Consider the following 14,243-nt stretch of genomic DNA (forward strand, 5'->3'; position numbering starts at 1 on the left):
CGAAACTTAAAATAGTCCACTAGCATCCCTCTTTGCTTCTCACTGCCTCACATGTCCCTATATGATTCTTGCTTAGCACTATCCCTCATAATTGCCTCCAAAATTTTGTTACACATTTTCAGCTCACCCTGTGTAATAAGAAAGTATTAAAATACCTTTGGCTGCTCTGTTGACAGCAAATAGAAGAGGATATTCTTTTGCTAACTTGGTCTCACTCTCAATAACCTCAACATTAATGCAAGTATTTTCAAACAGTTCTTGAACATAGTTGGCCACATTTGGTGCAGCCATTCTCTCAGGATCAGAGCCTCCAATATCTCGGCAGAGTACTCTAGAAGACATACATATCTTTCCGTTTAGAGAACAGATTTGAACAGTGCAATAAATAAAATCGTACACACAAAATCAAAACATTATATTTTACAACAAATTAAAAATATCATAATAAAAATTTCCAACTAACATTCTTTAAAATCCAAACTATGCCTGCACTCATATTATGTAATAAACATCGTTAGGTTTTGCCAATAATTGTGTCAACTAATTAGCATACATCATTAGAACCATTGGTCCAAATTTACAATTTGAATTCACAAAATAATTTACATGCAGTCTATAAGTAGCCCTTGAATTTTTGTTTTACATTCCATTTTTGATTTCAGTTTATCATTTATCACCAGTGCATTAAATAATTACAGCAACTTTAAATTCTGCTTGACTATGTATTTAAAGTCAACGGTTGACCTAATTAAACGGTTCAACTTAACATACAACGATTAAACTAAACACAATAATGATTTATTTTCCTAGCAGGAGTAGATATTGTGACTTGGACACTATAAACAACCAAAAATAAATTTAAAGAAATTATTTATCATTGAAACTCTAATAAAAACTAAACAGACCAAAAATCTTGTAATAATCAGGTCAAACTTTCTTATGATAAAGAGTTAACATTCAAATACTATTCCATGGCATAATTAATTTGAGCTTTCAATTGTAAGAATTAGTATATTGAAAGATTTTCAGGGACTTCAAGCTTTGGTAGCTTTAGTGCGATGCTGAGATGAGTGTCAGATTCTTGAAAGTCTGCAGACTATTTCTAATTTGAGATTAAAAAAAAGGTAATATTTTTACAGGGTTCATACTCATCCTCGAAAATTAAAAGTAAGGAGTTTTTAAGGAGTTCATTTTGTTTTTTAAGGACTAGTTTCTTGTTTAAAGATGCATGTTTTAAAACGTATTTCAGAAAAATTAAGCACAACTCTTTTATTATTCATTTTGCTTTCATACAGTACATTGAATGCACAAACATACTAAATTTATAGTAAAATATGCATTTACTGCTTCTTAGACTTGAGCCGACTCAGAATAAAGTTTAAAGGCAAGAGGGGGGGGGGGGGAGTTTAACCATTGAAATACATTCTATTTTGAAATTGAATAAAATATAAGTGAAATCGATTGAAAATTAGTATTTTCTCAAAAACGAAACATGTACTAACAATTTCTTAACCAAAAAAAAAAACTTTAAAAACTAAAATAAATGTTAAAATAAGAACTATAATAATCCGACTGAAAGTAGTAGACAGAGGCCAAAAAAACTGCCAACTATCGAAAAAATTGAAATATTAACAGGATTCAAAAGGACAAACTTCAAACCCAACAAACAATTTTCGGTGAAGCTCGTGTTTGATTTTGGCATATCTTAACAACATAAGGTTACTCATAGGAGATTGAAATACAGAAAATTCAATTAAATATTAAGGATCCTTTTGTAAAATCATACAAATTGTATTAATCTTAAAAGTGGATCAAAATTTTGTAGACCATTTCGAAACTTTTGTGACTCGAAGCTGATAAAAATAGAAAACTGCCAAATTTTAAGAATTTTTCTTCTAAAAACTGAAAATTATAATTCTAGGAAATAGTGGAACCACTATTTAGCTATTAAGTTGCTCTTTCATCTATCGCATAATTTATAAATGTTGAGTAATTAATATCTACAAATTTTTAAAATGAAAAGAAAAAAAAAATCCAATTTAAATTAAAAAATGTCCGATTTTTTTAAAATAAAAAAAACACAAACCCTGCCAACTACACATATTACCTATGAATTAAAACACTTAAAATAGTTTAAAAACAAATATTAATTTTAGTCATCGATTCCGTACTTAACTTTCTGACATTTAACAATCTTAAGGACATGCATTTCGTTAAAAATTTTTTAATTTAATGATTTTAATAAACATGACTTACTTTCTTTGCCTCTTTACAAGGTATAATAAGTGTCATAAATGCAATAAATCTTATTCCCATGGCGGATGCAAAAATATTGCAATTTTCGAAATGAATGCGTTAAAAGTAAAAAGAATGACACACAAAAAAATTTAAGTAAATTATTTTAGAATTGCATTTTAAAGCTCTACAATAAACATATTTTTAATAACAATCGATGTAACTGAAGCAAAAGTCAAATTAACCAGCGATTTAGATTTTAACTTTTTGACTCCCATAAAGGATATAGGGTTTTGTTTGAAAATTTTAACTTTGTGATTCTTATAGGAATAAAAAGAAATTTCATTTATATGCCCTCTAAAAAAGCATAATAGACATCAAAAATCAGATAAATTCGATTATTATATCGGATGCAAAGCATCAAAAGTCTAAAAACGGCAAATAAAAGACTTGATTAAAGCAAAACATTCTTAGAATGGGACTTTAACAAGTCTACAAGATGTATATTGCTAATAACTATCGACATAATCATCAGAAATTTAGAGTAAGGAAAAAATTTCAGAAGTGAGGAAGAAAATAGTCAAACTAAAAAATCGGATATCTGGTATTAACAGACGAAAAAGTATCAGAATTTTGCTAAAATTCGGTATAACGTATTCACTCATATCGGATTAGGGATAGAAGAAAATCTTTAAGGCCATGTAGAATAAAAAATAAGGAGTTTGTAAGGATATAACAGCAAAATTCAGAAGTTTTAACGGCCCTTATTTTCTTTTCTTAAAAAGCAGGAGTTTATAAGGAGCGTACAAACCCAGTTTTAAAGAAAAATATATTTAATTTCATCTAATGAAGGTTTGTACCATATTTTCTGGGGCATAATCCACAGATAGTATGTACTTGAATTAGCATCTTATTTTTAATCAATTCTCTGTTCCGATTTAGGTTTTGCAATTAATCTAACTTTGGTTTATCTTGCAGTCAAATATTTTTGCATTTCAATCTGTGTTGCAGATTGCTGAAAAAAATTCTGCTACTGAACTTCAAGTATTGGTTTCTTTCTTAAATTAGGCCTATATTGAGTCTCAAATCTGGTGTTCGAAAATCCGGCAGTACCCGTAATTTGGAAATAAAGATTTACTGTTATTACTTTTTTTAAGTAAAAAAACTAAATTTTTTCCAGTTTAAAAAAGTTTTAAAACAGGCATAAATTTGTTTTTTCTTTAAGTGATAATAAAGATTCCTTCCAATGGGTAAAAATTAGGAAGTTCATAGAAAACTCAGGAATGTTTTAACACATTTTGGGGAGGAAAATTTTTTTAAAAGAAGGAAAATGACATAGACAATTTTTATACTAATGTATAAGAAGGTCACTGTTGTGACTGTGATCCTTTTAAACTTGGGATTTTTTTTTTCCAAAATCCTAAACACTGAAAAGTCCTTTTTTTAGGGAAGTTCATTGTTTTGATGAAAATTGGATCATGTTTACTTCATTAAAGGAGTTCGGGAGAAGGCATCAAAATTCGGTAGTCTCCCGAAAGAATTAGAGTTGAAATCTATCAAATACTGATAAAATAATTATCCCTCACCTTCCCCTTTCAATGGCTGATACTAATTTTAAAGCTTCAGAGGAATGAGATCCATCAGCAGCTGAACAAAATCCAAGGACATCTACTTTTTGTGCTCTTGAAGGAACATCCTCTCTGATTTCTAAAGGCTAAAATAAAATTCGAACGAAACTGTAAGAAAATGTTAAAAGCTGAGAAGTGCACATAATCCATAACAAAAAATTGCAATTAAAAGAGATTTCTGCACTTAAACAATCTTTGCTAAAATGTTACATTTAGTGTAATTTTATAGAATTGTTTCAGTACGTTTTTTTTTAAATTTTGAATAAAACTAAACCAAGAGTTTTTTGAGTCATTCTCGTTAAATCAAAGAAATACCTTCTTGCATAAAAAGTAAAGCAAGAAATAACAAGGTCAAATAGCAAAAATTGCAAATTACTGCAAAGTAAAATAAGAAATAACAATGTCAAATAGCACAGATTGCAGATTACTGCAAGCATAGTAAGAAGCAGCAAGGTCGAATACCACAACAAATTTTACGTTCTGGTTAACTTTGCGCCCCTTCAAATATTTTAGTACATTTTACTTTAAAAAATTTAAAAAAAAAAAAAAAAAACTAAATGGCTCAGGCTGCCTTTACCTGGAAAGGTGATGAAATGTTTTCAACTCTCTATTTTACAAAAGAAACAAACAAAACAAAGACAACAAAATAAGAGACAATTTCTCAGACAACTGATTGCATTACACCAAGAGCTGGCAACACAAAAAAAGCGATCATAAGATACGTTAAAAAATTGTACACGAAGAGAAAGCACTCACATTGGTATGTATTTATCGCCTGGTCTGCCAGGGCAGTTAAGGAACCAGGCGAGGCGGCAGGTGGTAAAAGAGTGCAAATTTTCTGCACAAAAACTGCAGGTTTCAGCATAAAAACTGCACTTTGCATTAAAGTTCTAGCACAATGTAAAATAACCAGCAAAATTCATTTATTATTTAGATGCCTCAATTGCCAAATCGATTAACTCCACTTTTTAAAAAAATCTTCATTTCTGCTTTAATAGTGCTTTGTCAATGCTTCGCATGTGAATTTATATTAAAGTTTTGGTTCAGTATATTTCTGATCATGTGATGGCAGAAATTGTAACATGAGGCCCTATTTATACCTATGGATAACACCATCTTCTTCATAACTTTTCTCTACTTTTTGTTTTATGGAGTTAGTCTATTTTCCAAGAGAGGCATCCATTTGCCAATCTCATACGTAAAGCAAAAGTGATGTATGCAATTATATCTATCAACATGGAGTTGAGATGATACACTAAGTACTGAATTTGGTTGGTGAAAGCCTTCAAGCATGTAACTAAAAAGCTTAAAACTTGTTTCGTATTCAACTTGGAAACTTCAAACAGATGCCATCTTCAGCAGAAAAATCAGAGGTTTCAATGGACATATAGAGGGAATATGTGCAAGTAGCTCTTTATCCATATATTAAGTAATTTATGTGAAAATTGTGTCTTATATTTGGAATAAAAAAAGAACTACCAATCGAATTATTTTTGAAGAGGGTAAAATGTCTTCCTCTGGATGTCCTGCATCCAATAAACAAGTACTGACCTGTTAGAGACAGCCCGGAGAAGATAGAGTTACAGACACACAGACATGCACAGAAATTAATAGTTTAGATGGCTTTGAAGGAAGGAAGAAAGATTAAATAGGATTTTAGACAAAAAGTAGTTTTTAGCAGTGGCGGCGATTTGGGGGGGGGGGCAACCCCCCTTTTTTATGGACAATTTATTTATTTTATTTTCCAATTGAGAAACCAAAGCTAGAAATTATAAAAAAAGCAGAAATGTTAAAATGCTCAGAACATAATTATTTTTTTTTACTTTGCACAGTCGGACCCCAATTTAACAAACCTCTATTTAACAAATTTTGCAATATAGCAAATTTTTCTTTTTCCCCAACTAAAATGAAGGCAAAACACCCTATTTATGGAATAATAAGCCCCGAATTAACAAATTATTTCGATAGATTTTTTTTTTGTTGTTAATTTGAGTTAGGAAATATTGGATTGCTTTCCAAATGATATTAATCAAAATAGACTTTTCCTAGAATCAGCAATTTTTGATGAGCGAGGAAGCAACCAATGAATACTAATTTTGACGTAGAAAGCAATACTTAAACTCTCATTAAAACTTACTTTTTCTAATGTTTTTACATAAGAAACTAAAAACTAGTGTGTTAAGTCGCGGAGTGCTGAATAAAAAGGGTGCACTTTCTAATTTTGGATATGTTTGTGCAGTTGCTTGATAGGGCTTTTAGATAAGGTAATGCATTTTTTAAAGATATTTTTTTCGCACGCCGATATTGCAAATAACCCCGATTTAAAGCATAAAATTTTTGGTCCTGATGAATTGGTTAAAGATGAATTCGTTAAATCGGGTCCGACTGTATATCTGTTTGAGAAAAAACATTATTTATCAGAAGCAGTAACTTTTAGCTTATGTGTTCATTGATTAGATACTAGTAAATCAATTGATTGCTTAAACGAGTCATACTTGTTTAATGAAAATATTACCAAGTGTTTGTGACATCTCAAAATACTTAGGATAAATAATGTGTAAGAAAAACATGAGTTAAGTTGTTAGATTTACATCAATTTCCTCTTTTCTGCTCTCAAAACCAGCCATAACAAAATTTTGTACATGTTTAAATTTACATTCTTTTTTTTTTTCATTTCTTTGCTGACGTTAAAAGCCCTATGGCTTTTAGTTGTCATTTTTTTGACCACATCTCTCCCCTTATAAGCCTCAATTGCCGTCTCTGATTTTCAGTGTACAAGATTCAAATAAAATAGTAATCAATGTAAGAATTCCTGACCAGCAGTTCAACTCAGCAAATGCAACAATTTCTCGTCTAGCTAGTTGCTATACTCATGAAGAAATAAATGAACTCTTAATGTCAGGCTTTCTCTTACAACAGCCAGAATATGCGCAATGGGCTACAATCACTTTCATCAGCAACTATTATAAGAATGTATTTCAGAGATTACTTACAACATAAATGGCTTCTGCAGCTCCCAATAATGAAACAAGCTCAATAAATTTGAATTTCTGCAATGAAGGATCTGCAATGACTAAAATAGGACTTTTTGCACCTGCTTTTAGTATTCTGAAAGAAAATTAAAACTGCTTAAACAGCTTACTTGAAAAAGTATTTATAAAATGTGCACTAATTAAGTTTTTAAATTAGTTTCTACCTATTTGATGAAAAAATATGAAAAAAAAAAAATCTAAACATTAAATAAATGCATTTTTTTTAAAGTCATACAAAAGATATATATTGCAAATTTCTTCTAATCAAAAAACACATCAGCACATTAGGCAGTTTTCTCATTGATAGTTATCTTTTACACTTATAGCTATTTAGTACATATGCAACATGTCTTTCAAAGCTTACAAGTATTTTAGTAACTAATAAAAACTAGACAAGTAACGAAATTCAGAAAATATATGGGGCTTTGAATCTACATGCAGCTAAGGGAAATTATTTTACGTTTTTTAGTTAATTTTAACAGCATATTAAAATTTTTGAACTTCATTAATTATTTTCTGCTTTATAATATTGTGTGCCTGAAACGTTTCAATCAATTTTAAATAATAACAGTATGTTTAACTTGACAAAACAAAGTTATGTAAATTTATCCAGTTGATAAACTTCACTTAAGTAATCAACTGCAGAATAAATAACATTGTAACCCTAAAAAGAATTTAGTTTTACAATATGAAATGGAGTTGCATTTACATACTTCACAAAATTGATAAATATTTTGTTTTAAATTAGCATAAAATTCAAATACTAGTTGGAAAATGAGCTGATGTGTGCATCACATGACTTCCTTTTACGCTAATTTAATGATAATAGTGACTTAGACTACGCAAGGAAACATTTCAGATATTTTCACCCCAAGTTTGTTGCAAAACCAAAGCAAAAATAAAAACGTTTCATTCAGATTAATTTCCCAATATTAACTCTCTAAATATTGCCAATAATGGAAAAATTGACCAGAATTTTAAAAAAACTCAACATTAAACCAGATTAATTAAAAACATTAAATCAGATTTAAAAAGAAAGAAAAAAAAAGCCAAATTTGTCGCCAAGTTGGCGAGAAAACTAGGCGACTAAAAGTTTGGCGATATATCGCCAAATGTTTGCCAAATTATAACACCACTTGAGTTTGCATTGAAATTAATAATGATTTCCCCCAAAAAGGTGTAAAAAAACCCCTTTGGAACATCTGAATGCAACTAAAAAGGGAGGTGCACAACTAGATCCCACTAGGAGTCTACGTACCAAATTTCAACTTTCTAGGACATACCGTTCGAGCTACGCAACATACATACGCACTTACAGGCGTCACGAGAAAACTCGTTCTAATTAACTCGGGAATCGTCAAAATGGATATTTCGCGTGTCTATAGGTTCTAGGCACCTAGGTGTGGTCGAGTCAAAAAATAATCGCAACATTTATTTCGGGGTGAGCAAAATGGAAATTAAGGCCAGTTTTCGAGTTAAATTTTTTTCGTGAATACAATACTTCCCTTTTTGTAAAAGGAAGTAAAAGAAACCAAATATTCGGTATTCGACAATGTGGTATTCAGTACATCTCTACTTGTAACCATTAAAGGTGTACACAAATACGCCAAGTTTTGTATTGGTTATATATAAACTTTAAACTAAAATCTAAAATCAGAATGTTCTGCCAAGTTAGAACTACTATATGCTATAAACCGACAGTTCAGTTATGACATCCAAAGAGTGCATTTTTGTCCTTGTTATGAACTCATTAGTCTAGAATAATCAATAACCGAGCTGGAGGTAGATATCATTTTATTGAAGGTGTCCTAAATATATTCCAGCTACCAGTTTATTGGCACTCTCAGCTTCGATGAGATGACATCTGCCTCCAGTTCGGTTATTGAATGTTACAGACTAATGTAATAGTAAGAACAAAACTGCAGTCTCTGGAAACAATAAACCAGGCTGTTGGTGTATAGATTGTAGCTCTGCCTTAGCCCTTGCTTATGGGTGATAACTTACTGCTTAATACAACTGCTATCATTATTACAAAGGAAAATATTTGGTAATTTCCTTTGTTAACATTATTAACATTGCTTTTATCATTTTAATGTCCACATGCATTTTTCTTCCTAATAATTTTTCTTAAAACTCCATTTTCAGAATGAATCTTATACAAAATATTGTTGTAGTTGCTTTTACTTGTGAGCTTTTGAATGAGATGAGAAAAATTCTTTGATCTAGTGTGAAAAAAACCGACAGATTTAATTTTTTATATAAGCTTTTCAAAGTCGACTCCCTGAGTGAGAGATTACTACAATTACATGTTAGTTCTATAAATCATTGGTATCAATGTGCCCTGCTACCTCCTTTGAATTAGAAAAGTAGGCACCAATGAAGTTTCATCAATAGTTTTAGCATAATAGTTTATCTCCTTTTAACAGCTTATACTGCTATAACAACAAATACTGCTAACAAATACTGCTACAGTAAAACCTGTGAAGTTGATCACCCCTTGTAAGTTGACCACCTGTCTAAGTTGACCGCTTTTTTCAGACACGGAGTTAGCCCTTATCATATAAATCAACCCTTGTAAGTTCACCACCTGTTTAAGTTGACCTCTAAAGAAGTGCACCACAAGTGGTCAACTTACACAGATTTCACTGCATCTAAATTTTTTGTGCTATATTGTAGAGACGTACTGAGTAGCACTTTGGCCGAGTAGCCGAGTACCAAGTACTTGGCCTTTCATTACCGGGCCGAGTACCGAGTTACCCAGTACTCGGCCTTTCACTACTCGGCCGAGTTACCAAGTACCAATTATGTTTTAAGAAGAATCACTGCCAAACATGTGATGAATTTTGAACTTATTAGAATAGTAGTATTGGCCTCCTTGTCCATAAACTAAATTCCTGCTGAAATTTAATTACGCATTATTTAAAAAATTTTGTTTTATGTCAAAAATTTTACAAAAAAAGTTATTTTTAAAATTAAAAATAAATAAATAAAAGGTATGATTAATCAAGTTGGAATTAAAAAAAATTATACCAATCTTATTATAGTTCTAGACCACCAAACACAAATAATTTTTAAAAGCAAATAAAACAAATGTGCAGGAACACTGCAGACACCTGTTTCTGCGTTACAAGGAACGTCTTTTTCAGTGCATAAAATGTGAGCTAAAGAATGTAAAGACATTCGACAAAAAAATCAGACTTTTGTTGGACGCCTTTAAATCCACGAGCTCACATTTTGTGCATTGAAAAAGGAACTCCTTGTAATGCAAAAACACGCGTCTGCACTGTGCTGTTTTATTTCCTTTTATTTTTTAAGCAAAGGTATTTTTATATTTGTTATAACTAATTTTTGTTTGTAGCAAAAATCCATTTTTAATATAAAAACTACATATTTTCTATACTTACCTGTTTTGCACAAATTTAAATAAATAAGTTTTATTAACTTTGGGGACATAAACTTCATTATTCTCAAAATTTAAATTTGACTTGTAAATGATTGCAGAAAATTATATATGCTTGCACTTTTTTATAAATTTTAATATCTGTCTTGGACAAGATTCTATTTTTTTCAACTACTTGGTATTGGCCGAGTATCTGATCAAAATTTTGGCGAGTACCAAGTACTCGGTAAATTGGCCGAGTACCGAGTAGTTACCGAGTACTCGGTACGTCTCTACTACATTGTAATTAATGAATCAGCTTGAACTGGGAAGTTTTCAAGTTGTTTTGGCGGTCATTACTGCATTTGCTTTCTAGAGCTAAAATGTTAAAGACATAGTAAATTTGTTTACCTTTTAAGACCTTTGCAAGCTGCATCTGCATATCTTCTAACATCATCATAATCTCTGTTTAAAGGTCCAGTAGGACTGTAGACCTACCAAGTAAAACAGGAAAACATTTTGAGCAAACCCCTTTTTCGTTCATAAATTATCTTTATTTTAAAATCATATTCACAACATCTTGGTTTGAACTGTACTATTTTTCCAACTAAATCTTCATATAAAATGCAGTTTATCTCCGAATGCTCATTAAATTTGATTTTATGAATTAAAATGAAAACATAAAATAAATAATACTTAATACTTAACAAATAAATAATATTACATACTTAAATAAAGTATGTAGCAAATGTGATCAACAAGCACACAATATAATTTGAACCTCTATTATTCTCAATAATTAGTGTACTCTTTTTAATTTGACCAGGGATAATTTGACTTACTGGATAATTCATACAAATGTTTATTTCATTCATTTTCCTCTACTGCTTATGTTGAAATTGCATTTTAGAAACAAATTTTTCAGCTGGTTTTCCCTTAAGTTGAATCCTGATCAAAGAAATACAAAATAACTTTGGGGTCTAATTTTTAGGGAATAATGTAAAAGAAAATAAAAATATTTCTGAAGTACGAAAAAAAAAATACCAAAACAACTTTTGGCTCACACATTTTTCCTTTAGCACTTTTGGTAAAACTATTGCAAAAATGAAGACAGAAGACACAAAGGATTAATTTTTGTGAAAAGTCAAGTTATCTTTTGACAAACTCATTATTTCTTTTAAGTCGATTGAAAAATGAAAGTGGGAACAAAGATATGAACTATTAAGAATAAAAAAGTTTTTGCACATGACACAGTAAAAGTATCATCTATGATGGAAAAAATGGATAATAATGAGAGCTTTCAGTCAAGAATTTATGAATATAAATTTCAGCTTAACAATGCGTAAATTTGCTAATTTCAGTGTGTGTAGGTGGGTACTTGGCCGTACATGAGATCCAGGGGCCACTCATTTTGTGTATCGTATGATACACAAAGTCATAGACACATAAAGTGCACATTCATAGACAGACAAAAAAGAAAATCATTGCAATAATTCTCCGTTTTATTCTAGGGCACAAAAATATTATTCTCCCAATCTCTAAAACATTTGCTTTCTTTGTATCATTGAAGCAGATACAGTTTCTGAGAATATAACTGTTTAGAATTAAACAAAAGGCCCTTCTCCCATCAAATTTTTTGGAATTCTGCCCCTGCGTGCAGTGAAGTAACCAGTAAAAAGTTTTAGGGAGGCATATTAGGGAGGCCATTTACTGGTCAGAGTGCAGAGAGACTCCAGTATAGTAAGGCAAGGCGAAATTTTAAGTATTTGGTACGGATTCAGAAAAGGGAATTGGAGCAAAGGCTGGCAGATGACATTGATGGGAATCCTAAGAGGTTTTTTGCTTACGCTAATTCTGGGAAAGCTCGAAACAGTCAAATTGGGCCTTTGGTTGATGAGTATGGAAATTTAATCCAAAACGATAGGGATATTGCAAATGTTCTAAATAACTTTTTTTCCAGTGTGTTTAACGATAACTGTATCTCAACAGTTGACACTAACAAGACACAAGCTATTATACAGCTTGAGGATTTTGTATTTTCCAGGGAGGAGGTTTTATTTCATTTGAAAAAGATTAAAGCAACTAAAGCTCCGGGACCAGATAATATTTATCCAAAAATTTTAGTAGAATGTGCAGAGGAATTAGTGGATGTTATTTTGATTATTTTCAATGCTTCTTATAACTCGGGGACGGTGCCAGAGGACTGGAAGCTGGCTAACATAACGCCACTCTTCAAGAAGGGGTCTAAAGGTATTGCTGGGAATTATAGACCTGTAAGTTTGACTTCGGTGATTTGTAAGATTTTCGAAACTTTGATCAAAATTAAGATCATGATGTTCTTAGAGACTAATAGTCTGTTGACTAGTTTGCAGTATGGTTTCAGGAAAGGTAAATCCTGTACTACTAATCTATTGCATTTCTACGACAAGGTTACCTCAGCTTTAGATAACAAAAAATGTGTGGATGTTGTTTATATTGATTTTCAAAAAGCTTTTGACAAGGTACCGCATGTTGCTCTTCTCAGCAAGTTAGCTGACATTGGAATAGGAGGAAAAACTTTACTTTGGGTAAGAAATTGGCTTACTGGTAGGAAGCAAAGAGTAGTTGTGAGAGGAAATCACTCTAATTGGAGTGATGTTTTAAGTGGGGTTCCTCAGGGATCAGTTTTAGGGCCTCTTTTGTTTATTATATTTATGAATGACATCAATGAAAATATTTCTGGAAGCATGAATTGTTTTGCTGACGATGTAAAAGTTATGGGGATTGTCGAAAATGAAGAACAAGTAAAACAGCTGCAAGAGGATTTAGATCATATTACTAAGTGGGCAGATAAATGGGGTATGGCAGTTAATGTAGGGAAATGTCAAGTGCTACACTTAGGTCATGGAAATAAGCGTATGAGATATCGTTTACAGGGTTCAGTCATAAATCAGGCAGAAAATGTTATGGATCTGGGTGTCTTTATAAATCAGGACTTCAAGTTTAGTCAACAGTGCAGTATTGCTAGTAACAAAGCCAACAAAATGCTTGGGTTCATCAATAGATCTATTTCAAACAAATCTAAGAAAGTTCTTCTGCCTTTATATAGGAGTTTAGTAAGACCTCATTTGGAGTATGCTGTGCAATTCTGGTCGCCTTATCTGAAGAAAGATATTTTTGTATTGGAAAGGGTTCAAAGAAGGGTAACTAAATTAGTAAGGGGACTCTCAGATTTAGATTATGATACCAGACTTAATAGGCTTAACATGTATAGCCTAGAGCAAAGGAGAGTCAGAGGGGACATGATTCAGTTATTTAAATTTATCAAAATGAAAGATGTAAATGGATTAAATTTTTGCGGGGAAAGCAGGACAAGGGGTCATTGTTTTAAGTTATTTAAATCTCAGGCTAACTTGGAAATCAGGAAAAACTACTACTTTAGCAGGGTCGTGGGCACTTGGAATAGCTTACCGGAAGAGGCGGTAATGAGCAAGGGAGTGGATAGCTTTAAGAGGGCCATTGATCTTCATTGGGGACTAATTAATTGACCAGGACCAGCCTAGCTGGGCCCAGAGCCTGTTGCTGGTCGTCACATTTGTATTTGTATTTGTATTTGTATATTGAAAGGACGAAAAACAAAATAATTTTTTTTTTAATTTGATAGGAAAGGGGCGGGGGGGGGGGGGGGGGGGGGGGGGGGGGGGGGGTTCGGGTCAAAATTTTGAAGCTTTTAGTCTTAAAAAATAATAGTTTAAAAAACTGAAAAAACATGCTTTCGTAGCAAAATGAACTAAAAAGTGAAAACATTGACCAATCACTTAATTTTCACGTAATACAAAAAAGCGTGGGGTGCTGTCTATTTACATTTTTGCTTGGACAATAAATGAAAGAAAGTCAAGACAATTGATAAGTAGGTCCCCCCCCCCACGCTTTTTTGTATTGCACTAAAATTAAGTGATTGGTCAATTACTATCATCCAAAGATTATTTT

At 31.7% G+C, this 14,243-nt stretch overlaps 1 protein-coding gene across 1 annotated transcript in view; it reads right to left on the reverse strand.

Moving 5' to 3' along the window:
• Window positions 1–14,243, reverse strand: part of LOC129217306 (putative aminopeptidase W07G4.4) — a 51,481-nt gene that overhangs the window by 25,990 nt on the left and 11,248 nt on the right. The window contains exons 4-7 of the mRNA XM_054851583.1: window positions 10,686–10,768; window positions 6,857–6,971; window positions 3,822–3,949; window positions 156–331 (exon numbers count right to left, since the gene is read on the reverse strand). Of these exons, the coding sequence (XP_054707558.1) occupies window positions 156–331; window positions 3,822–3,949; window positions 6,857–6,971; window positions 10,686–10,768 (502 nt within the window). The remainder of the gene's footprint in view (window positions 1–155; window positions 332–3,821; window positions 3,950–6,856; window positions 6,972–10,685; window positions 10,769–14,243) is intronic.

This window comes from Uloborus diversus, chromosome 2 (assembly GCF_026930045.1).
Source record: "Uloborus diversus isolate 005 chromosome 2, Udiv.v.3.1, whole genome shotgun sequence".
In the NCBI taxonomy this organism is placed as follows: Eukaryota; Metazoa; Arthropoda; class Arachnida; order Araneae; family Uloboridae; genus Uloborus; species Uloborus diversus.